This window comes from Melopsittacus undulatus, chromosome 18 (assembly GCF_012275295.1).
Source record: "Melopsittacus undulatus isolate bMelUnd1 chromosome 18, bMelUnd1.mat.Z, whole genome shotgun sequence".
NCBI classification, from domain to species: Eukaryota; Metazoa; Chordata; class Aves; order Psittaciformes; family Psittaculidae; genus Melopsittacus; species Melopsittacus undulatus.
In genome coordinates this window covers 3,409,528-3,435,269 of record NC_047544.1, presented here as the reverse complement: position 1 = coordinate 3,435,269, position 25,742 = coordinate 3,409,528, and the positions used below count along the sequence as shown (strand labels likewise).

At 50.4% G+C, this 25,742-nt stretch overlaps 1 protein-coding gene across 1 annotated transcript in view; it reads left to right on the top strand.

Moving 5' to 3' along the window:
- Nucleotides 1–2,713: 2,713 nt before the first annotated feature.
- ZMAT4 (zinc finger matrin-type 4) overlaps nt 2,714–25,742 on the top strand; it is a 50,670-nt gene continuing 27,641 nt past the window's right edge. Inside the window, exons 1-2 of the mRNA XM_034070490.1 lie at nt 2,714–2,811; nt 17,847–17,948. Coding sequence (XP_033926381.1) covers nt 17,847–17,948 — 102 coding nt within the window. The 5' untranslated portion in view covers nt 2,714–2,811. The remainder of the gene's footprint in view (nt 2,812–17,846; nt 17,949–25,742) is intronic.

Sequence of the window (25,742 nt, the reverse complement as noted above, 5' to 3'; positions counted from 1 at the left end):
TCACTGCACCAGCCTGGAAGCATGGAATGCCAAGTGTTCATTAGGAATGCTTTAGGCTGGGGTAGGGAAGCATTGCAGGGGGCTCTCAGCCTGCGTAATGAACACATGAACTCCTCCAACCAAGCCCAAGGTGCTGAGTCCTTCCAAGCTCGCTCCTCTGTCTTGATCTCCTGTTTCCCAGCCTGTCCATAGCCTTTCCTGGGAGGAAACATCTCCAGTCTGTGCTCTGCTTTGTTCGAGGCTGCTGTAACCTCTCCTTTGGAGAATAAGATGTTAAAGAGCTTTTGAAAATGATCAAACCCGTCAGCTTCACTACTGTGATTAATCAATCACAGCCGCTGCTTTACAGCTCCTTGTTTTGATGTGCTTTAGGTTGTTCCAAAGTTAGCCCAGCTCAGGGCCAGTAAACACATTCCTGAGCCCTGGCAGCGTGCTGGGATGGAGCGGGAGCTGCATCTTCACCATTGCTTTCTGCAGGAGAGAGTTGTGATTGGGGCTGTTTTGTATGGGGAGCCTCATGTGTGTGCCCCAGGGCTGGCACATGGGGCCCTGCTGCAGGGATGCTGCAAGGAGAGTCCTTAGGGAGCACTGGGAGCTTTGGAGCCCTGGTCCCTGTGTGTCAGGAGCAGGCTCCATGTGTGCTTGATGGGGAGAGGGTGCATTCTGTAAAGGATTTAACTTGTAAGTTATTCCAAACACTTCTTGTGCTGATGCTGCCATTAAAAGGGAGCGCAGGATGCTCCTGGGAATGCTATAATCCTAAAATGAGAGCAAGAAAGGGATTTAGGAAGTCTCTTATCCCCAGATGGCAACTGCACCATTGCAAACACGGCCTGATCTGCCCTTTTTCACACTGAAGCATCTGAGGCTCCAGGTGGCAGCTCCAAGAAGTTTGTGTCAATTCTGGAGGCTTAAATGCTCCCTATCGGTTGTGGGGTTGGGTTTTATTACAGCTAAAGAGCCAAGCAGGATCATGCAGCATCACAGCTTGGGTAGTTTGCTGTCGACCGGATTAAGCTGGGGATGGAGAAATTGCTGGTGAAGTCTTTTCTTTCTAATGGTTGTGTGGTAGATGCTGATTTAAAGCCCATTTCAGCATGGGGGTGATGCTCCAGATGCTGGCAGTGCAAATGCAGCCGCTGATGTGGCACAGCATCCCCAAGGCTGTCTGCAGAGTGCATTGGATAGAAGGAAATCAACCTAAACAGGTTCACTCCTTAAAGGTATCCCTTTAGCCTATGAGTGCCTGGAGACATCCCACCCAGGAACAGGTCAGGTTTGCTATTGCTCTGTCATGGATGTAACACACACTTCCCAATGAGGTGTATTGCATAAGATAGAGCACTGTTATCTAGGTTATACCTAGAGAGCAGAGCTCTTTCATGAGGGAAGGGGGGGGCCTCTCATCACTTTGCTTAGCCAGATGTTCAGAAGGAGAATGGAGGATGCTTGGCTTTACTTGGCTGTGGAAGTGAAGGCATAAAGGAGCCTTTCTGCAACCCCCTATTGCCTTGAGCTGCAAAGACCTTTGAGGCCTCTTCCCTTCCCTGCAGAGACCCAGCACCCTCATTCCTGCTGGGAGAGTTATGGGAGCAGAGGGAGGCGGAGCAGTGCTGGATTAACTGCCTTTGTGCTTGTTGTTTGCATATACATCACAGCCTGGAAATGTCACCTGGAGCACAGCCTCCCTGCTCCTTTACATCCCCATTGCTTACCTAATGCAAGCAATGAGGTTCCTGTGCTGGAAATGAGGCGCCTGCCAGCTCAGCACAGCTAAGACAGAAACCCTCTGTGGTCCCATGGTGGTCCTTGCCCTCCTTAGTTGTTATAAGCAGAAAGGAGGGCAGGGGGATGATACTACAGCTCAAGAGGGAAGGTGTGCATGGGGTTGTGCTCAGCTGCACCCTGGTTCTCAGCACTTTCAGCCTGAGTTCTGAAGTGCCTTTGCCTGGAGGATGCTGTGCACTAAAGATAAGCAAAAGGCCACCTTCTTCCTAGGTTCAGCTGCTGCTGGATTCTAGGATAGGGAGATTGGTTTGGTTTAAACCTGGCTTTGTATTATAGGCTCTAGGGTGTGTGTGCGTGGTGCTGTATGAGGGATTGTAGGGATCAGATTTCCTCATCCCCTGTTCACTGCCCTCCCCTATTTTACCCCTGGCCTTGGGCTCTGTTTCTCTGACTTGTGCACCCCATCGGTGTGCAGGAGGCTGTGAGTATCCTTAGGCTGAAGATGAGCCTGTCCCATTCCCTTTGTTATCTGCTCTCCTTTAGCTGCTGCTTTGACCAAGCTGTTCCTGCCCTCATCCCTATATGGGAGTCTTGCCTCCCGCTGTCCCTCAGCTCCATAAATCCAGGGTGTTAAATTAAGTGCGTCATCTGCAAAAGTATGGAAGTAAACGTGTTCCATACCCTTCACAGCCTCTGCCCTGCAAATCGGATTAGCACACACAGCGAGGAGAATCCCTCTCAGGTGCCCTCATTGAGGCTGTGTCCAACCCTGCCCTGACCTGCCCAGCACCCGGCCTATCCCTGCCCCTGCCGTTCCGGTCCTGGGGAAGCTCTCGCTGGTACCGGGAGCTGGATGCTGTGGGAGGCTGCTGGGACCGGAGCATCCTCGCAGCGGAGCCAATCGCTGCTGCCAGGGGTGGAGCTGGAGCGGCCGCCGAGCATCGCCCAGCGCCTGCCCGGCGCAGTTGGCCGGGGCTGCGGGGAGAGCAGCGCGGCGCTCGGAGCTCCTGCGGGAGCCTGCCCGGTAGCATCGCTGGAGCCTCCGGCTGCCCTCGGAGCACCGGCCCGGACAGCGGCACGAAGGTACCGGCCCGGCCGCCCCGGCCAGAGCCGTGCTGGGACTTGGAGGAAAGTTTAACGGGGAACGGGAGCCGGTTCCGAGCGCTGCTTGCGGGAGGGCGGTGGGAGGAGAGCTCCGCCGCTGGCTGGGATCGGATGGGGATGCAGCGGTGTCCAAGCGGGGAGATGGTGCCTGTCCTGCCTGTGTCACCCCAGCCGGGAGGCCGGAGGTGACCGGTGTGTGGTGGGTGAGTGGTCCAGCCCCGTGCTGGGCATCACGGCATCTCCCCGTGCTGAGCGCTGCATCCACCAACCGGGCCGGCCCCTTGGTGCAGGGAGCACCCCCTGTGCTGGGCAGTCAGTGGGGACGCGGGTGCTTTGTACTGAATGGATGCTGCACTGGTGTCTGCACGGTCCAGAGTGGGAGCAGGAGCTTGTGGGGCTGAGGGATGTGAGTGTGGGTGTCTGGGGGTGCAGGAAGACAAGGCTGTTCTCTGTGTTGTTTGGGAAGTTTGGAGAACTTCCCTTGTCAGTGTTCCTTAGGGAGCAAAAGCAGGTTTCCAGGGTGGTAGCTGAGCGCTGGGGCTGCTGTCACTGGGGAAGCCCTGACCTGGCTCATTGCAGCACCCATGGGTGCTGCTGGCCTTCATGCCTGCTCATCACCGGCCAAAGGGGTTGGTTTGTGCACCCCTATGGGGCTACGACCACACGTGTTGCGCTGGAGTTGTCTGCAGGTCTGAGAGCCCAAGCAGAAGCTGTTCCTTATGCAGCATGAGTGAGGTGACTGCTGCTTTGGGCTTCATGCAAGATCTCCACTCACTGACCCTTGAGCCATCTGAATTGCTGGGGATCTGTATCCATTGGACCTGGGCACTGCCCCATTAGTTACTTGTGTTAAACATGCTCTGAATGCTGCCCTTTGGGCAGTCGCAGGCTCCTTTTGCCCTCCTCCGATGCTGACCTTAGCTTGCAGCACTGGGTGAAGAGCAAGCTTTGCAAAGCATCGAGAAGACACTTAAAACACCCAGGTTGCATTTTCCACATGAGCTTGTGCTGCTGGTTCTCACGTGAGCACGTGTAATCCATCTGCACCACGCAAACAACCGGCTCTGGAAGCCAAGAGGTGAGCCTGGGAGGGGGGACAGCTCGGAACAGGGGATGCTGAGCACAGGGGCTTCAGCTTTGGGCTCTTGGCATCCCACAGGAGAGGGACAGTGACCTGGAGCATCTCCAGCCCCTTCTCCTTGCCCTGTGCTGCGGGTGGGGAATGGCAGGGACCCGATAAATAATCTTGTAAGAGGTATTTTGCTCAAGGTTCTAGACAGTGACTCATCTCCTGGAGGTGGGGGGGGCAGCACAGGAGCTTTATACACCAAAAATGGGTCTTTCCCCTGATTTTATCAGGAGCCGGAAGGTGGGAATCCCATATTCCCCTCAGAGCAGTGTAGACCTGTCGATTCCAAACCTCCTCATCCCAAGGCTCTGGTACCTCCTGCATCCCTGTCCCTGGGGAGCATCCTGGGGTGGGACTATTCCAAGATTCAGGTTGATTTCCACCCTTCCCAACTGATCTTATCTCAGTTGCTCTTAATCACTCCTGAGTCACTCCAGATAATGAATCCTTGCCTGTACGTAGTGGTTTGCATGGCATTTCTGTGTGTACCTGCCCAGCTCGCATTGCTCGGCTCTGAGCTGCATTAACTTTCCTCCCGCATCCAGCCTTGCTCCCATAGGTTTAGCTGCCCTGCTCTGCCCTCTCCTGTGCTGGAAAACCCGGAGGAGCTGGAGTGCTGCTATAGGGCACATATTCTACCCCTGCCACTCTTCGCTGCTCACAGCATCACTGGCTTCTTAGGGAGGTGTTGTCTGTGTATAGAGAGGTTTTGCTGATGTTTGCCTGGATTTGGGTTATTTGCTGCTTCCAGTTTGCAGCAGTCAGTGCCATGGGGTGATCCTTGCTGAGTTGGTACCTGGCTCCCAGCTTTCTCTGTCTGAGGGTCTTATGGCTTGGTGCATGGCACTGTATCACCTCATTCCCATCTCTTTAGGCCTGGGGATTGACCTGGGAGTGCTGATGGCCGGTCTGGTCCAGCTATGGATTTAACATCCCTCCCTGCAAGGAGCTGGAGGGAGGAAGAATCCCCAGGTTAAGATCACCACCAAGCAGCCCTCATCCTCCCCATCAAACATAGGCAGGAATGGGGGGAGTTTTGGGACTTATTCCTTTGCAAGAAGGAACTTCTGACCAAAAATCAACCTCTCTTCAGACCCCTGAGGCTCTAATCCAACCCTTTCCCATCACAAGGTGTCCTCCAGCCAGGGGGTGCTTATGGAAACCCCTTGGAAATGGCAAGAATGGGGCTCCTGGGGCTGATCCTGGTTGATCCCAGTCAGACCCAAGTGTCCCATTTACCTGGGTTAAGCTCCCAAGGAAGGAGGTGTGACTTGAGCTCCAGAACTGGTTTGGGAGATTCAGAACTGGGCCAATTTCTAGGCCAAGACAGGGCCGTTGGTGTTCCCAAGGGTGGATTTGGGTACCAAAAATGATGAAGGTCAAGGCTCCCACCTCCCTCCGTTGTGTATTCATCTTCCTGACAGCTTCTGGGCAGGTAGCAGCACATCTGGAAGCTCTATTATTCCTTACACTGTGTGAAAAACACCCCTTGCTGACACAGAGCTGGAGCTGGGAGCGCAGATGCTGCAGGGAATGGTTTTCCTCCATCCACACCAAGCTGCCTCCTGCTCTGCACAAAGCCTTTGCTGCGGCTGCATCTCCTGAAGGCAGGTTTAACAGAGCCAGGCTTTGCTGTGCTGCCTTTGCATCTGTGACCTTCAGCAGCTCATGCATCAGACCAGAGAGGCACTGGCTTAATGGGACGGTGCCTTTTTGCCCCTTTGTTTTGGTTCTCCTGCAGTTTCTTTGGCACTTTGTTGGCATCACACTTGGTGTCTCAACCCTCTAGGGAAGGATGTGCCCAATGCTCCTTCCCAGGCTTGCTGGGGTGGCCTGGCCACAAACAGGTCATGCGGCACCTATATCTATATGTCTATATATCTAATCTACCTAATCTATATCCCCCATATCTATATTTCTATCATCTATATCTATATCTCTATCACCTATATCTATCATCTATATCTCTATCACCTATCCCCATATCTATATCACCTATCTCTATATCTCTATCACATATCTCTATCACCTATCTATATCTCTGTCACATATCTCTATCACCTATGTCTGTCACCTATCTCTATAGATCTCTTATCACATATCTCTGTCACCTTATATCTATATCTCTATCACCTTATATCTATATCTCTATCAACTATCTCTATAGGCAGGTATGTGGGTGAATTTAGAGTCGAGAAGCATTAAATACATATTTTTATGGGCTGTGGCTTTTGTGGGAGCCGTGTATAGGAAAACCAAGTGTTTCCCAGGGTCATCCACGCTCTGCTGGTGCCTGCTCAGCCTTGCTCTTACACAAGAGCATTTGTGTCTTTGTGTTTCTGGTCACCTTGGCAGGACACAGGCAGTGCTTTCTGTTCTGTCTTTGCACCTGGTTGTGCTGACAGCTCCGAGGTGTGAACACGTCTGCTCCTGCAGAGCAGGAGATGTGTTTTGCTGGGGGGAGCTGTGCCTTTTGCTGCCTCCTTTATTAACAAGGAAGAAATAAAGTTGTGGTGAGATCAGATGTGGAGAAAGACCCAGAGTTCCAAAGCTCTCCCAGAGGATAGATCCCTAATTGCTCTCTAATTGTGTTAGACCTTAATTTGTTGTTGTTTTTACTGTAATGTTCCCATTTTTTCTCCACACTTTGCTTTGTTCCATTAACTAGAAATGGTTGGAGATGAATATTCTCAATATTCAAACTTGCCCCTTATGAGATGCTTGGTGGCTTATGGGTCTTTAACGTGGTGATGGGGGCGCTGGTGCAGTGCTTGCCCCTTAAAGGTGTTTTCCCCATTGTGCAAACCTGGGGGTTTTTGCATGGTTTTATGGGTCTGATGGCACCAAGGCAAAGTTCAATGGGCCAGAGAGGGAGGTTGGGTCGGTCCCTAAGCCACATCAGCCCTTGGCATCTGTGGGATGAGAGGGAAACGGGAATGCAGGTGGTGGTTGCTGAGCTCGCCCCAGAGCAGCTCAGGGGCAGCAGCACTTGAAAAGGCTTCTTTAATCCATTCCTCCAGCACACAGAGGGGGAGCAGGTTTGGAAATGCAACCGGGAAGCTTCTGACAGGGCTTTTGGGAGCTTGATTTGGAAAGCAATAGGGTGGAAGAGCATCGCTCCTCTTAATATAGTTCTGCTTTGGAATTTATTGTGTCTTGTTAAAGGGGAAATGAGGTAGAAGATGTAGTTAAGCTGGGACCTGCTTCTTGCCAATACATGATTGTGAGTGAAACAAATCCTTAAGGCAGGAGAGTATAAATAAACCTTTCCATGCTCTCAGCCTCTGCACTTGGGGCCCTGGAGGTGTCGCTTGCCTCTCCTTTGGTCTCCTTGCTTCTGTGTCACATCCCTATTGCTCATGGGTGATGACACAGAGTGAAGGAGGCCTCAGCATGCCCATGAGCTGGCTGTGATGGAGCTGGCTCTGGAAAAGGAATATCAATACTGGGAGATGCAGGGAGCTGCACCGTGAACTTAAAACCACTCCTAAATTTGATCCAGCCGCTTAAAAACAGTGGGTGGACTCGGTGGCAAAGTGAGACGCTGGTATTTAAAGCTGCCTTGAGGGATGGAGCCACAGGGAAGGCACCAGCAGCAAGCTGGGAATATTCAAAATTAGATGGAGAAAAGGGGGAAAGCTGCTGCTGGAGCTGCAGCACCAGCGTGTGTTGTCAGAAACCCCAGGAGCAGGATGGGACCGAGCACCAGCTGCTTTGGAAGGCAGAAATGAATCAGTGCAACCCCCTGTTGTAGGGGATGCTGAGCAAGCTGCTCTGGTATTTGGTGTAGAACAGGCACACGTGAGGTTTGGTAAGAGAGGCAGAACCTTGTGTGGCCTCTGTGCATGGTGGGGTGGGTGCAGTGGGGCTTTGCTCTGGTGTCTGTGTGTGCACACATGCCCTGTGCATTGGATGCTTGTTCCTATGGGCAGATCCAGGCTGAACCCCACTTGCTCTCACCCATTACTGTGCATCCCAGGCTGTTCCTTGTCTCCCACCCCTCTGAGCTTCCCAGAGCCTTGGCTTCAGTGGCAGAGAGAGCCAGAGCTCAGCTTGACTGCAAATGAAAGGTGATGAATGGATGTGGTGGTTTGCATCCTGCAGTGTCACCAGTGCGAGCATCGGGATGATGACTGTGGCTCCTTGGGAAACACCAAACCATTATGCAAGTCTATGGCAATATTATTCCCTGCCACCAGAGATGCTTCATGATGCTCCTAATTGTAGCAGTAATTAATCCGCCTGATTTCCAAGCACGTGGCTGTGGTTCATGGGAGCCTGGCAGGGACAGGAGCCACACAGAGTGTGGGACCTGCTCTGCTCTCTCTTTAACTACCGGAGGTTCCAGTCTCTGTGCTACCATGAGGAGGTGCTGGGCTGTGTCCTCCCTATGCTCCTGGTGCAGGCTGGGGGTTCAATGGGGATCTCCATGTGTGGGGATGTGAGGAGCTGGTTTGTAGTGCTCTGATACCGGGCAAGGAATGAACATTGCAGAGCAGGATGGAGCCGAGTCCTCGGTGCCATCTACGGTTGTCTTCACTAATTCATGTTTATGGAGCTCTTCAGGAGGTTCATGGCCTCTTTCTGCAATGCAGCTGGTTCCTATCCCAGGCTTTTCCAAGCTACCAAGCTCTGTTATGGCTTCAGAGTGAGCTCTGTCACTGGTCCTGGGGTTGTTCCATACCATGTCTGCCTGAGGCAGACCGTGGTGAACCCCATCCTGTTCAGCCTGCTCGGGAATAGGTCATGTTTTAACGAGTGCTTCCTTCTCATCTGGCTCTGATTGCACCAAGTGATGCTTCACTCTGGGAATCTGGTGTTTCCCAATGGATGCTTTCCTGTTTCTCAGCAATTCTCTACTGCCAGGGCCTGCCCTCTTTGCTTGTGGTGGAATAGCTGAGACATCTCTTCAGTCTGCTTCTTTATGGAGGAGTCTGCACCTTTGCAGAGGTTTGGGATCTATACACACATGAGACAAAGATGTTTTCCTGCTCCTGCCAAAGCACAGGTTGTTTCTGGCTCTGCAGAACATATGACAAGCATTTTTCAGCCTTATTCCCCCTCTAGCCAGACAGGATGCCTGATGGCTGTGACTGAAGGATAACTTACAAACCCACTTTGAGAATGGATGTTGCATCAGACACATCAGCTTGTTTTAATGCCTTTTTGGTGCTTCTTGGTACCAGTGGGGATGCCTAATCAATACTGCAGGAACAGGAGCCCCCAGCCTATGGAGACCTTTCCAGACCTTGGAGCTGGTCTCCAAAGGAGCTGTACATGGTACCACATTGCTGAACCACTGCTCATTGCTCCTATATTGGCAAGGGCCAGAAGAGTGTTGTGTTTTGTTGCTGGTTTTCCAGAGGGGAGCTGAGGGATGAGTTATCCAAGTGTCTTGTTGAAATGCTCCCAAATACAAGGCAGGCATGCCATAAAACTTAGAACTCCAGCATGCTTCTGCTCCATAGGGATGAGAGGGGAGACGTTCCTGCTGCTTAGAAGAGAACAGATCCAGACAAAAGAAGGGCTATGGCTTTTCTTTTTAACATCAAGGATGGGCAAAGAAAAAGGCTGTAGGAAGGATGTCAGTGGTTTATGTTTGCCTTAAGATAAAGCTCCTTGTTGGTTGCTGTTGCACACACAAAGCTAATTGACAGATTACACGATGATATGAGGAAGTTTAATGGAATCTGCTGATACCCTTTAGAGGAGGTGGAATTCGGATGTGCAATTAAATGAGGCCGGGGGTTTAGCTGCTCCGTGCTAACCAGGGGCCTTAGAAGGCATTTGCATTCCTGGTGTCTTGTCTCTAAATCATCTCATTGATTACAAAAGCTCTGCTAGAGCAGAGGAGCTGGAGCTGAAGGGAGCAGAGTCCATCAATCATCACAAACACGAGGGCTCCTGGCCAGCCCTGCTTGGCTGCCTCAGGAAAAGCTGGGCTCCTATAAATCCTTATGGGGTGGGACTGGAGGAGGCAGCTCTGGCTGGTAGGTACTGGATGTGTCATGGGCAGATGGCCTGGCCCAGAGAGGGGAGAGGAGCTCAGCACACTGGTGTGACTTGGGTGATGGTGACGATAACCAGGAGCATCTCTGCTTCTGCTATTGCTGACTTTGTTAACCTTTGCTGGACAGGAAGCTTTTAGTGCTGTTGGGAATCAAGCAGTGACATTAAACTGATTCAGGGTTGGTGCTGTTAAGGCTGAAGCTGGTTTTAGTATGAGGTGCTTTAGCTTAACTTCAGCTAGGCCAGCACGCAGGATTTTATAAAGGAATCCAGTGTGTTAAAATAATCCCCTATGGGTGATGGACAGATTTGTTCTCTGAAGGCTTCTTCTAAGCTCGTTGCCACCTTACATGGCTTTGCCTCTTGGGTTTCCGAGCTGAAGCTGATGGGGAGTGACAAGCCCTGATTATGCAAAGTACCAGAGGCTACGAGCTGCAGGCACGGGATTGGGCTTGACTCGCTTCCCACTGTTTCCTACGTTATTAGGGAGCCACAGCAAAAAGTAGGTCCTGCTTAGCCAAAAATAAACGTGGCATCCTGCTTGTGATTGCAGAGGGAGGCAGTGCGGGAGCCGCTCACCGGCTCCTGCCTGGCCCTGACCCCAGGGCAGGGACGGGTGAGGGGGGTACCCACAGCGCAGACCCCGCTCCGGGGATGCTCCGGCTCTATTTATGAATCTTCTTAGGAGAAACCACCGTTTCCATGGCAACCGCGAGCATCACATGGTGACCGCGGCTCTGCACATGCAGCCCGGCGGGCGCCTTGCTGTGCTCCCGACGTCGTGCGGGGTCCCCAGGGCTGGGGGGGGATGGATGGTTGATCCTTTGGGATGCAGCTCGTGGATGGCTGGGGCACATCCGTGTGCCATGGGGGTGGGATGAAGGGTGGAGAGGAGAGCGATGGGAGGTGAGCACTGAAGGGAGTAGGTGCCAGGGCTTCGTGCTGGCCTGTGTCAGACCAGGTTTACTTCCCAGGATGGGGTTTAGCCAGGGTTTAGTTGGGGGGAATGTGTTTCTGCAGGGAGATACCAGCAGCAGAGATGTCCCAGGCCAGGGCATCTCCTTCCAGCTCTCAGCATCCCAGTCCGGGTGAGTCCTTCTCTGCCATGCAGCTTCATCACCCCCTCCATCTCAGAGTGCAGCCTCTGCAGAGCCCAAATGGGTTGGTTTGAACCCCTCATACAGCTTCCATCTGCACTGGAGTGAGCATCAGAGCCCCGTCCTTGAAGTGTGCAGGATGCAGAATTGATGCCCTGAGGCATGAGATGTGATTGCTCTTCGTTCAGTTCCTACAAACTTTATTAAAGCAGTCACAATACATCCATCTCCCTTTCAAAAAGATATTGTTATTCAAGTCAGCCCGTTTGCAATTAAATCCTCATGTGGGGTGAATAATTAGAACGTTTCACATGTGTAGCTGCATACACACATTTATAGGGAAGGAACGGTGCTGCTCTCAAAATTGCCGTGTAGCTCCCTTTAAACTTGGCAGCATCCTTCCTTCATCACCCCCTGAGGCAATTCGTGGCACGGAGAGCTTGCTCTCTGCTGCAGGAACAACTCTTTCCTTTGCTCTCTAAATCTCTGCTCCTGTAATTTCCTCAGCTTGCCCTTTGTTCTCTCCTCAGACAGGCAGTAGGTCAAAAAGGCACTGGCTGGATTTTACTGCTACACGCAAGCTCTGTCTCTGTCTGTGTTAAGGGATGCAGAGCATCCTGAGCACCCACAGCCTTGGCCATGCTGCTTTTGTGCCTTAGGGCATCATCTGCCCCTCTTGGCTTCCCTCTGCCCCAGGCGCTGTTTTTCCTGACATATTCTTCAGTTTGGGGTGTTTTTTGTTGCTTTGGTTCTATTTATGAGCTGGTGACACTGGTGAGGAGATGGGAACACTGCAGCTTCCCACCCCACTTGTGGATCCAAGGGGAATTCAGTCCCAGAGGGAATCATCTTTCCCTCCACAGTGTGGGAGCTGTGAGGCTCCTCTCAGAAGCATCATCACTGAGAGGACACTGTTCTGAGTGCTCCTACCTCAGCACTAGCATCAAGAACTAGATCCCAGCAAAGGATGTGGCTGCTCGTGCTGGGGGAGCCGGGTGAAGCTGGTGTTTGGGGTGCTCAGGTTGAGACCCATCTGCACTAAGGCTCCATCTCCTCCGTGTTGCTCTCCACAGCCTCTCCTCTGTGTTTTGCCACATGCAGCAGCCACGTGCGGGATCACTCCTGCTCCCTGGCTCACACCACACGCGATGTTGTTCTGGTTTTCAAGGCTCCAATAACGCATGTCAAAATGCATCAAAGGCTGAATGCAGAAGTGAAGCTAATCCACTCTAGAGGGGATTTCAAGGATGGAGGGGATAGGGAAGGGGTAGATAAACCCCAAACCGAAGAAGAATTGCATGGTGGAGGTGGCAGATGTGCAGCACAGCTGGAGGGACACGGAGCATCCTTGGTTTGGCAGGAGCAAGGGAAATAGCACACATATCCTCCCAAGCTGTGCTTGTAGTGAGCTCTTGATGGGCACAGTCATCGCCTCTGGGGGGATGCCCCATCCCTGCCCTTTTCCCCATGCTCTGCATTGGGGCTGTTGTGGGCTCCTGTTTGCTGCTGCTGCCATTGCCTTGAGAGAGAGCTGCACTCATGGAACAGACTCACCCATCCGTCACAGTGCTGATAGTGCTGGGAAATAAGGCACTTCAAAAGGCAGCGCTTTGCCTTGCTTCAGATGCCTGGTTGTAAGTGCAGCGACAGAGCTGCCGAAAGCACATTAATTATTAGCAAGGACTTTTCTTCTTTTTATTGCAAGACAAATTAAACACCAGAAGGAACCAGGAAGCGTCACACGAGGTGTTCATCCATGGCTGAGCGACAGCAGCGCAAGCAACACACAATCCATAACGTGCAAACCAGGATGCTTAGTTCTTGCCTTGCTGTTTGCGTTTGGCATTCCCAAACTCGCTCAGTCACCCCCTTCTATAGGGCTCTAACATGAAGGGTTTGGATGCTGTTAATTCTGGAAAGGTGATTAAGGCTCTTGGGAGTAAATTGGATGTGGGATCATAGTTTTGTTCTTTACTCTTGACTGGGAGGAATTGAGTTGCAGAATCTGGTGCTTTATGGGATGGTGCTGCTTGTCCTGAGTTATACAATGGGAACGTGAACCTGTGTGCATCACAAGTGGTGATTGAACAAGCAACGTGGGTGATGCCATAGATGAGCCAGACCAAGGGATGATGCAGCTTATGATCCCTAAGTCCTATAGGTCTACAGGGTCCTGGTTGGGTAAGGCAGAATTTGGGATGCAGGTCTGTGGCTGCAGCAGCTGAGTTTGCCTGTAACTTGCATCCATGTGCTTGAGGCATGCAGGGTAAAAGCTCAGACACCCATTCGCTGTGATCTTGGGTTTAGATCCTTCATTTGCTACCTCTGATAAATCCCCTCCTGATCCAAGTGCTGTGGGATCTGCAGGTGCTTGTGAGCGGAAGAGCTGCAACCCATCTGCCAGCAGCCTGCATGGGAAAGGCACCGTCCCTACCCTGAAATGATGTGAAATCATCTGCAGCTCCTCAGGGTTTTCATGGCTTTGTGCTGCTGTTGAAACACAGAAATTATTGACAGTGAACAAGGCTGGGAAGTGATGGAAAACATGAAACTTGGACTGGGAAAACCCCTTTCTCCTTTCATGTTTGTTGTGGCCTCCGGAACTTTTTGTTCCTAGCTGTGGATTTCCTGTTATTAAAACCCCTTCTTTTCCTATTCACTGAGCTCATTGCTCAAAATGGATTTTGGGTGATGGATTTGATAACGGGGGGTATATACCAGTAAAAATAGAAGCAGCTTGTGGAGGAGAGACTGCCAGAAAGGAGATTACAACAATCAGAAATGGGATAGGAAGAGTTACCTAGCAGTGATTGTGGATGCACCCATCAGCACCTACCTAAGGTCCTGAAGTGCTTCTGCTGCCCCAGCACTTATTGCAGGTCCATTTCCACCCTCTCCTTTGTCACAGGCACATGTTCAGCGTGTGCCAGTGTCCGGTGGGATTCAAAGCGTAGTCTTGAAAAGGAATTTGGCTTTGAGCATGTCTCTGATGTCAATATGTGCATTGCTGACCTCTAGAATTTAATGTAACTTAGCATCTTTCTAGCGGTTGCCAAAATCTGGAGTCAGCCCCATCAAATTGATTTTCATTAAGCTGTTGTAGTCACTGAAACTGCTGAGAAGAATCGTAGCCATATGGCACAAAGTATTTCAAATGAAGCCTCTCACCACTCAGTGTGCTGTTCCTGGCGATGCTGAGCTGACATGTGCAGAGGTTACTGATCTGAAGCACTGACAAGGGGCCTCAGCACTGCAGTGCCAGTACGAAAGGCAATAATAAACCCTCCTGAAGGGAGACAAAGTGATCAGTGCTTGTGGTGGGAGCCTCACTGTGTGTTTCCCACTGAGGAGGAGACCAAGAGCTGGGGATATTTAGACCTTGGTGGCCAGGGTGTGCATTGCATCAGCTCCCTGCAAGATAAGCTTCTGAGGACGTGCAGGGAACACATCCCTCTTTGTGCAGCATCTGTGGCTCTCCTGGAGCATCCTGGTGCTTTAGAGCCCTGGATATGAACCCTCCGTTCCATTCTGCTTTTAGACAGTGATGGGCTGTGCAGGAGGCTCAGCCAAAGGCTGGTCAGTTGTAGGGGCTGTTAGGCACTTGTAGGCAGGGAGAACCAGAGTGGAATGGGGAAATATATGTGGAATGAAGAACATAGGAGAAATATATAACTGTTAATTGCATATGAGCTCCCTTTATGACACTTGTAGGCAGAAGAAGTTTATAAATCACTGCACGTGTTGACCCACAAAACGAGACAAAGGGGAGGGAGGGCAGAAAGCTCTTCTGGAGCTGTAGGAAGCGCTGTTTTTAGGTCATGTACCCACACAACAAAGATGTTTTCTTTCTCCCAGGCTCTGTGTCTAGAGTCTGCCTCTTCTGCACAGGGGAGCCCTTGCAGCGATGCACAGATGCCATCAGCCTGCGGTGGCCTTGTTGCAGCATCTCTGGATCAACCCCTTTGTAAGGAGCAGAGAGGACTCTCATGTTGTTCTTGCACTGTAACAGGGTCTTGGCCAGAGAAACATCAGCCCTGGATCCTTCTTGTGCCCTTGTACTCAGGGCCAGCCTGGGGGCTGTGGCAGTGAGATCCTGCTTTAAAACACAGCCTGGGGAGCCCCATGTCCCTGCATTCGTCTCACTGCTTATTAGCTCGGCATCCTTTCGATGCGCTGCTCGAGTGTGGTATCTGAGGAAGAGCACAGAAAAGAAGGTATTTTAAGAAAGCAAAGGAACAGTCACCAAACGTAAATGCTTTATTCAGAGCCAGCAGTTCACCCCAGCCAAATTTAGTGTCATTCTTGAGATGAGCTGTGTAGGGCTCCCCAGCAGCAGAGACACAATTAGGAGGCTGCTGAGCAGGGGAAGAGGCTCCTGCTCTTCTATTGCATCTATGTGGGACAGGAAGGAGGCTGTTTTCTCTAGGCAATAGCTGGGATTTGAGTTTAAACTTGTTCTCAGGCTGCCCTGGTTTTAGTGGCAGCTTTGCAAGGGTGACCTGTAGAAACGGGTGCTGGTAGTGGGCTGCTTGTGTGGAAATCTCCCTTGCTAAGGTGAATCTATTATTTTTGTCAAGCCCTCCATAATGAATTTTTCCTGAAGCAGTTATTGTTACCAGAGCTTTCTAATTATTTTAAGTAGCTAAGCTTACATATGTTTGAATCCTCTCTACAGTTTAGCCTAATATATTCATGCAAAAGCATGAAGGAGGCTTTGCTTCCATTTATTCTGCTGTTCCCTAATCCCCATCCCTCGCTCCTCAGCCTTTCCATCACTGTTGAAAAGGAATACTTGCAAAGACAAGTGATGAAAGCCTCTGCCAGCATCCTGAGCCTGGGGAGGACACTTGGTTTCTGCTCCCCATCTAGCAAGCATCAGGGATCCTGGGCATGGAAAGCTTCTGTCCACCTGCAGGTCTGTACATGGGGATGCTCCTGTCATGTGTTAATGCATCACTTGAGGGTCTGCTGTTCCAGAGAGTCTTTATTAGGCAACCTGAATAACTCCATGTGAATCATGCTGCATAGCATTCGCATTGTCAGCACAATAACTGGGCTCACCTCTTGCGATGCATTACATCCTTGTGCAGTGACAATAGCATATACAACCTAGCAGGCAATATCGAGGCTGACAAATTCTACACCTGTATCAGAAGTCAGTGCTTAGAGAAAAGACACAAAATCCTGTTCCTCGATAAGCCTGATTAGCTCCTACTACTCTAAAGGGGGGACAAGACAATGCCTTTCATATGCACATACGTTGGGGCACAGCAGACTGGGGAGTTGTTATCAGAGCATGTAGGGCTAAGCTAATACTGAGCAGCTTTTGATTCGCCCTGATTTTTGCAAGGAGAGTTTGTACTGTGAGCATTGCAACTGCATGCAAATGAAGGTGATATTACCTGTCTCTGCCTTGGATGCTGGCTTGAGGTTTGATGAGATTCTTTGGTTTGCCTCGTGTCTGTTGCATTAAATGGCCTTTCTCCCACCTGCTTTATTTTGCCTCTGATGCAGTTTTGCAACACTTCTTGTACTCCAGAAAGGGTCTTTTGGTGTCTTTGACAGTTTCTTCACATAGTGTTTCTCTAGACAGAGTAAATGCAGATTAAACCCAGGCAGGTAGCAAGAGGAAACAAGCCGGATCAGAGAGCAAGGCCATCAGCAGAGGAGCACTGAGATTTATCTGGTAGACCATGAGCACCCAAACGAACCTCTTCCTGGAGCTGGGGAGGCTCTGGGGGATCCAGCTGCTTGTTCCCATAAGATGTGCAGGGATTGTCAGGACTCAGACATCACAACATCCACAGGGTTCAGTGCAGCCGCTCCAGGTCGGCAGATGTGCACAGAGCATCTAATCCTCTGAGCCTGAGGGAAGGCCAGGGTGGCACTGGATGGTCTTAAGGTCCTTTGCAACCCAAACCATTCTATGATTCTACCTTGGCATTAGTCAGAAGGCATCAGCCTCTATTTTGATTGGCACTGGGGTGTTTTTGGTTTTAAATAACCTGTCTATGCAGCTACTTCTGGTGTCTTCTGGCTCTGTTATACACACCTTGGTTACCACTTCAGAGCTGGATACCTGCTGTCTGTTTGCACAAGGAAGGTGTGACAGGAACTGAAGTGTTCCTGTGGAGCAGGTCACTCGGGGAGCTGGCTCTGGAAGTGCGAGCATCAGTGCTGGGAGCTGCAGGGTATTTATACACAGGTATTTAAACAGCTGCTGGAGCCCAGTGAATCACGGCAGCAATTTCCTCCCTGTCTGAATTGAGAAATGCAGCAGAGCTTAAACCCACCTTCCTCCAGGTTGTAATGATGTCTGTGTTATCATCCCCTCCGTGTTGTGTAGCAAATGGTTAAGCACGTTTCAAGCATTGAGGGATATACCCTATAGCAGGTTATGCACGTGGTGTTCCTAGATATGAAAGGTAATGGAGAAGAGCAGCTGTGCCTCACACACAAACCGGTTGCAGAGCAGTGCAGGAATCTAAGGGGGCTCGGATGCTCCTGGATACAGGTGGGGATGGGGCTGATGTCCAGCAGCACTGGGTGAGCACTGAACACTTGGCACAGGCTGGTTGTGCATAACCCCAGAGACACCACATTGTGAGTGGGGATGCTCTGGGGACCATTTGTGCTTCACATTTGCAGCTCTATAAAGTCGGTGACAAGAACCAATCGGCTCTGCCTGTGTCTCTATAGGGACCCTCATCAGACACATCCTGTTCTGCTGCCTCGTGTCACTGATTCTGCTCCTTGTCTCTTCCCTCTGTCGTGAACAGATGAAATCGTCCGACATCGACCAGGAGTTATTCACTGAGAGCTACTGCAAAGTGTGCAGCGCTCAGCTAATATCCGAGTCCCAGCGCGTGGCCCATTACGAGGTAGGATGCTCTCTGGTACCTCTGTTGTATCTGTCCGTAATCTCCATATAACCTCCAATAATATCCCATCGCTGCCTTTTCCACCTGCCTCTTGTACAAGGTGGCATCAGCTACCACATTCCCAGCAGATCACTCCACCAGCAATGAATCTCCTCTCTGAAAACTCAACACTCAAACACTTACCTTTACCGGTGGCATCTTGCACTGTAAATGATGCTGCATGGCTGTGGTTTCCTCCTAAGTCTGCAGTTTGAATGTGACTGGGAGCAAGTTTTCAAGGCAATAGTGAGCAAGGAGAGCTCAGCAAAACCAGTTTTGATATTAAACGTGCTGCACTGTGCTTTGCTGAGTAGGAATCACTGATTGTGCAGAGAATAGATTAGTATTTGTGAATGTATTTAAGCACTTAAGAGGTAGGCAAGCAATAAATAATTAGGATATATCATTAGAGACGTGTTAGAACAGCAATTAACAGCAGTGCATATCTTCAAAACAGAATTAAATACATCCCTGTTAAACAAGGGAGTAAATCACTGAGGGTTGTGCTGCTGTGAGAGGGAACCCACTGCCTGCCGTGTTCCTGCTCCATGGGCATAGGGAATGTGCATGGAGCCATTCTGCAGCAGCTGGGGGTAAATCCTTGTTGTGGTGAGGGGCTGCCTGAGCATTAACCCAGCAGAACAAACACGTTCTCATTCATGCTCATGTGAAGAAGAGGGTGCAGGGTCAGTCTGTGTGGTGGCTGTGCACAGGGTTGGGTGCAATCAGCCACCGTTAGTGGGGTATTAATTGTGTAGGGAGCAGAGAACTGTCCCCTCTGGTGATGCTGTGCAGGGGACGGACCCATGTCCGGTCCAATCCCTCCTGGAGGCCAGTGATGGATGCAGCAGTGACAGGGATGAGGCTGCGGCTTAGCTGTGTCCTGCCCCAGCTTTTGGATACACGGAGCCTGTCAGTGCCTGCAGCGCTTCAACAGAGCCACAATCTGTGCTAAGAGGGCTGGAAGATGGAGTTTCCCCAGACTTGTGCTCTGATTCGAGTGTTTAGCAATGGGTACATGACAGAGACATTTGTCTCACTGAGGCCAGCGGTGCCATACAAGGATTTTAATCACTGTACAGTACCCAAGGCTGGGGCACTACATTCATAAGCAATGCAAACAACAACACACGGTTCCTTGTAAGGCACTTTACACGTCTGTTTGGGTGAATCTCTTCAGCCACCTCTTTTAAGCCCTCCTCTGGCTGCCCTCCGTGTGCAGCAGAGATCCCTGGCAGGCACCGCAAGCTGAAGGCTGCAGTTTTAGGGACACCTTCCAGATTGGGAATGGGCAATGCTGGTGCCAAGTGTAGTCTACAGGAGGCAGCAGCATTGCCGCAGGAGCAGAGGTGGTGAGCGATGGGGGGCTCAGCCAATCCCTTTCCTTCCGTGCCTGTAACTGTAGGTACGAGCTGAATCATTAATTCATAGCAGATGCTTTGGAGACGTGGCAAACAACACGGGTTTGTGGTGTTTCCAGGTGCTGTGCTCATTTGTCATCCCTTATGAAATCCCAGCAGACACCGTAGGCATTGGGCACAGTAATATCATTACCCAACGGTCCTAACGGGAAGGAGGGATGGAGATGGTGGATTCATGGGGAGAATAGGGAATGCCCTGGAGCATGAAGGTGCTGCTGGATGGAGCCTTGGGGGGAAGCTTCCAAATCCATGTGCTTTGACTGCAAATGTGAATGGAAAACCACCCTGCAGCTCCCGGTGCAAGAGACCTGAGCAAGCAATTGGTAGTGAGTCACTTGTTGGGTGAACTTGGGCTCTTTTCCTAGCCAGGCACCAGACAAGTGTGTGATTCCCCATGTACATTGATCATGGACAACTATTGGAGAATAACTTATGCAAATGATTCTTGCTCTGAAGTTGTTCCATCAGGGATTTGGTCGGAGCATTTGGAAGCTGTTCTCTCTGCCAGGCACTGCTCGTAAGGGTTTCTCTTCCCTTGAGCAGGCCGAGTCTGTGGTCAGAATGTTCACTTTTATAACACCAGCATTCACAACATGCCTGTTCTTGCACAAAACTGGTGCTCAATGTACCTAAGCTCCCTCCTGCCCAGCACTGCCAGCCCTTGCTGCAAGGCAGTGAGTTAATAGCAGTGATGTAAAATTCACTGTTTCTTCCTTATTCCAAAGTCGCTGGCCATGATTTTCACACCTTTATTCTTCTATCTCCTAAAAAGCAGTCAATGGTCAAAACTGGTTCTTTTTGTAGGGGAAATAACAACCCTGCTCACAGCCGTACTGGGAACCAGCAATCGCAGCTGGTAACACATCATCCCCCTATGGCATGTTGTGGTCAGCAGTGCCCTTGCCCTTCCTGAGCCGGAGCTCAGGGAAGGGGAATTGATCTCCTGCCTCTCCGGCAGAGCCGAGCAAGATCTGCAGCCTTTGTGCCAGGCACTGAGATCTTGGCTCCTTTGTGCATGCAGAATAAGACGTTTCTCTGTAAGAAAATAGAGGGAAACAGCGTATGAAAGAGGGATGTTTCTATCTTGCCAAACAGGAATCGTCAGTTCCAATCACTGTCTCATCTCCTTCTCCAAATCATCAACCAATAACTCTTCTTTTCTTCTGCACTACTTTGCCAGGAATAAAACATCATTTGATGGCAGTCGCGCAGTATTAAGGGGTATTATTTCCAAGGGCAAGTGCAGGGGAAAATGACAAAGGAATCGGGATGTTTGCAGCATCTTTCTGCTTCCAGCTTGACGTACAGCAGAATACTGCCCTTATTTTATGTGCTTTGTGCAACCTTATTTATGTGCTTTGTGTCTGCTGCACCCCTGCTCTCCTTTCCATCCCTATGGAGCTGCCAGGTGCTCTTCTCCTGCCCAGGATTCACCTTAGGGCAGAGCTGATCCAAGTACCTGGCTTTGGGATTGGATCCTAATGAAGTTGCAGGTGCCCAAATGAGGAAATGCCTTAATCAGCTCCTTGCATACTGTGATGCTGAGTGTCACAGGAGGCTGCTTTAGAGATAGCAGTTAGCTTCCACGCAGCGGTAAGTAAGAGATGAGGCCGATCTTAGTGCTTGTTGTCAATGCCCCAAAGATCGTGTGTTTGAATATTTTAATTCTTAAAGCAAATGAATCTCTTAATTTGTCCCCTGAAGCATCAGAAAACTCCCTTCCCATTTCTGCTACTGGAATGAAGCATCTGAATATGGATTCCTGATGAAATCATGGCTAGGTAATAGCTCTCTGTGCTGCCTAATGTGCCAAGCACTCCTCATGAACACTGGCTTTCCTTCCCTCCATTGGGAATAACGAAGAGGAAACAGGATGCCTGATAAGATGAAGCATCACAAAAAGGGCAGAGCGATGCAGCAGTGATTGCTGCCTGCACCCGGCCAAAGGGTCCCTGTCTGGTGGAGGTATTTCAAGCCCCCTCCATTGCCTGTGGCTGGCAGACCCTTTCCTCAGGACACTTGATCAGCATGATGCTGGGATCAGCCTTCTCCTGATGCTCTTCAGTGGTCTATGTGGTACCTTCTGTGCTGGCACCAGGGATGGGGAGTATCTCGCAGCCTTTTTGCTCTGCTTTGGTAGCATGAGCTGCGTGTGTCTTTCTAGCACAGCTTTGACATGAAGGGATTGCTTTGGGTTTGTCTTTAAATGGTGTCTGTCTGTGGGATAACCCAGAAGGTAGGACCTTCCCAGAGCCCTACCTGGGGAGATGGGAGAGCCTGGCAAAAGGCTGGGTCTTGGAGCTGCGGCTTGTGCTGCATCTTGCATCCGGCTCCTGTGGCTTTTGTCAACAGAGCATCATTATTCAATTGCCATTCATCCCTTGGAGGTATTGCAGGGAAGTAACTGAGGCTGCTGCCCTGTGATCAGAAGCTCCTGCAGTTATGTGGCTGCTTCACCAGTTGCTGAACACACTCAGCAGTGATTGCTGCCCTAGGAAGAGTGCTGGATGGATCGGAGAGGGTCAGAGAGGGCACCAGTGACTTGGGAAGTGCCTCAGAGCTCGAGGAACAGCAGAAGAAAACTGAAATGTACTGCACTTGCTGCAATGCAATTGAAAATCTGTGTCCCAGAGATGAGGTTTTCCTATTCTGTGTTCCTGCATCTTGCCTTCCCTGGGAGCAGGAAGCTTCTCTGCTGCTGGATGCTCTCTGCATCACCTGTATTTTAACTCTTCCTTCCAGCTCTGCCTTTGGGAGAGCTTGATTCAGTCAATTTGGTGCTCTGTAAATTGAAAAGCTAAGCCTTCCCAGTTAGCTCTGAGTCCTCCTCTCTCTATGCAGCCATTCACAGCCATTAGGAAAATGTTCCCATTTATTTTCAAGTTTCTCCTTGAAAATCCTGCAGGAAAATTACCAGATATGCAAAGCTGCTCTCGGATCCCATCCTGAGCTGCATATCCATCACCACATTTGCCTCCTTAAGCTGCTATAACACTTCTCCATTGTAATCTCTATTGCTTCAGGTGTTCAGATGGTACTTGGCTTCTTCATTTATAGCAAAGAAAAAGGCCAGGTCTGTTGGAAGAGAAGCCCAGGTGTTGTGCACCTTGTGAGATGAGGGAATGATGCTCTGAGGCTTGTGGTGGAGCCTGAGTGGCAGAGGAAAAGCGTATTCAGATGCAAAGGAAACAGGGGAGAGCACACATAGGGCTGTGCCCTTCTGCATAGCTCCAAGCCAAGAGCCTTCTGGAATGTCTCACCCTGTGCCCACAGGGAAGCAGGTGGTATCGACAGCTCCATCAATACTCCTTGTCTGTGCAGGGCTGGAGTGTGCTCGGGTTAATGTGCTTCCAGTTGGGCTGCCCTTCCCTGGGAAACTGTGTGAAATGATGGCTTGTCTGAAGGAATCATAAGCGCTGTTTACTATTGGCACGTTAGCGCCTTAAGGATCAAGATGTGTGTGCTCAGAAAGGCAATCCTGCGCCTGAAATATTAATGCAGTGCAAGAGCACATACTCTATTGAACGAAATAAATGCTGTGCTGGAAGACAAGGAGCTGGAATATTCAGTGCATAGGATGCTGCAGGCGTTTTCCAGGATGGAGGAGCGGAAAGGATGCTCTTCTGCTGGGAATAAAGGCTATGCAGGGCTCCGGTGTGTCAGGGACCCTGCTGTAGCACCAAAGCAATACGGCATCTACCAGCCCTGTGTTCTGCCATGGCTGGCATTTACCTGCCAAGGTTTGGCTGCCTTTGGTGACAGTAACCAGTGAATGCTTCATAGGATGAAGGTGAAGGGGACATCCTGCCTGTTGTTCCTATGTGCTTCCCTGTGATGCTGAGAATCTGCTTTACTGTGGTGTTGGGGTGTGATGCAGTTTGTAGGGGCTGCTCAGACATTGCTGCTCCGCAGGTTGTGCTGGTGTTTGGTACCTTGGCTTGAGGAGAAATAAATGAGGCTAAAGAAAGCCTTTTTTGTGTGATGGAGGTGTTCTGGTTGTCATATGGGCACACAAACCTTCTGCAGATTGCCTTGGTACCCAGTTCATGTCGTGCTAACAGCAACGATTAAAAGGCATTGAGGTGAATGCAGTGTATGGGATACGTGAATGTGAGTGTGTTATAGGAAGGTGCTTGTCCTGACTCATCCCTTTTCTACACAGACTCACCAGGGCAGCATTAGCTCCTTCAGGAAACCAGTGTAGATTAAATGCTACTTCACTAAGATCTGTATTGCTACTCTGTTGTCGACGTTAATGGCTAAACATTAGTTTTAATGTGCTCCCAGTGTCAAAATCTATTGCTAAATAGCAGCAAGAGCCGAGCAGATAAAGCCCTATGGTACAGCTCCATTGCAGGGAATCTCTGTGCAGAGTCCCATTTCTGGCTAAAAATAGCTGAAGTTCAAAGGGACTTTCAGAGCAGCAGTAAAATGCACCAGGGATGAGACCCTGGGGTAGCAGTAATGGGGAGGCACAGGGGATGTCACATTAAGCCTATGTAGAATAAAAGCAATGAAGCGATGCTATTACTCAGGATGGGCCAAGCTGTTCCCATTCCACTCCAGTGTACAGGAGGGCAATATCCCAGCTATTCCCTCTTGCTTCCCTTCAGTGTTTGCAACCTGTAGCCCGTGTTTGCATGTGGGTTCCAGGTGTTTGAAAGCAGAGTCTTTAGTGACGGTGTGTGTTGTGACAAAGCCGTCCCACGCGCCGTGCTCCCGGTGACTGGCGCTGACGTGTTTCAAAGTGATTTGTCTCAGACACACAAAGATAGAATGGGAACAAGGGGCCGTGCTGCTGCTGCATGTGGAGGAGGCGTTGTGTTTGTGTTAACTCCTCTGTTTCCCACTTGATAGCTCTGTCCCAGCAGCAAAGTTCATCCCCATGTCGGCATTGGTACCCAAGAGCTGCGGAACCTCGACTGCAAGGCTTGTGCAAAGCCCATATGGGAGGTTCTCATCCTTCTTGCTCTGTTCCCTGCATCCCTCTCCCCTTGGGATGCTCACAGGGAGTTGCACTGCCTTGGGAAAATCAATGAATTCCAATAGAGAGGTAAATCCATGCTGGCATTGATCTTGGTGTAAGATCCACCTGTATTAGAGATGAGAGGATGTGAAATGAGATTTAGTGTGTCTGGGGAGGAGCAGAATCCCACAAACACCTGGTGCTGGGGGAATGTCCGTGGGCACTGGGAATAGGGTACTGGGCCCTGCTGCTCCAGACACAGGCTGTGAAGGTTATTTCCCTTTCTGCAGGGTACACAGCAGTGTGTAGGACAAGTGATGCTATGAATACAGTCCAAATCAATACAGGAAGCAGTGAAGTTAAAGATCCCAGAGCTGAAATGGTGATTCCTGAGGCAGAACATTCCTGTACCTTCCAGAACTGTGCAGGTATCTCATGCCTGGAGCTGTGGAGCTGAGCCTGCATCCAGGCTCAGATCCATCTGCATCAGCAGTTGTGAGTGGATAGGGCTGTGTGTTATTTCAGCACCAGTCCTACCTCACCTACAGGTACCTGTGGTGCCATCTGTCTGGGTACCAGTGTCATTCACCTGCTTTGGGATGAGGACTGAGCTCTCCACAAGGAAGCACGTTTCGTGTGGCACACACACTGCAAAGGTGGGAATAGCAGATGGGATTCTTCTCTTGTGAAGGGGGCTGAAGCAACAGCAACATTTATCATTAATCTGGTTTATTTGAGCTTCTGAAGTCTTCATTTAGCATTTTTCACACTGCAATGATTAAGATTTGATCTTGATCATTGGGGCCACACGGGACACCACAGGATCCAGTGAGGGGATCCAGCTTGGAGAGCAGGAAGGGATCACAGATTGAGAGACAATGATCTAGCAAATAGATCAGCAGTAATTGCCTTTACAAGCAAGCAAACCAGCATCCCAACCAGATAATCCTCTGTGTTGCTTTGAAGAGGACAGATTGATGGGGTCGAAATCTCAGCTGTGTGTGATTGGGAATGAGGGACACGTCTCTGGGTGCACGAGCAGACACCTCTTAAAAATTAACTCACAGAGGAAGAAAAAAGGGGGAAACGGAGAGAAATGACCATAAATTATAAATGAGGCTTTGCAAAAACCTCACAAAGGGAGAAGGACATTGGCACCCAGCAGCGTCTGGAATAACAGACGGGAGCTTGTCTCTGCAGCGAGCAATGGGGATCGCCACAATAGCGTGTGCTGGTCGTGTGGGTAGAAGAGGCAAAAAGGGAAGGCGTCAGCTGAAAATACTTCTGCCCTCTATTAAAACAAAAGCTGAGGATGTTATAGCACAGAAGGAGGCACAAATTGGTGCTGTTCCAGCAGGGATTTGGGAG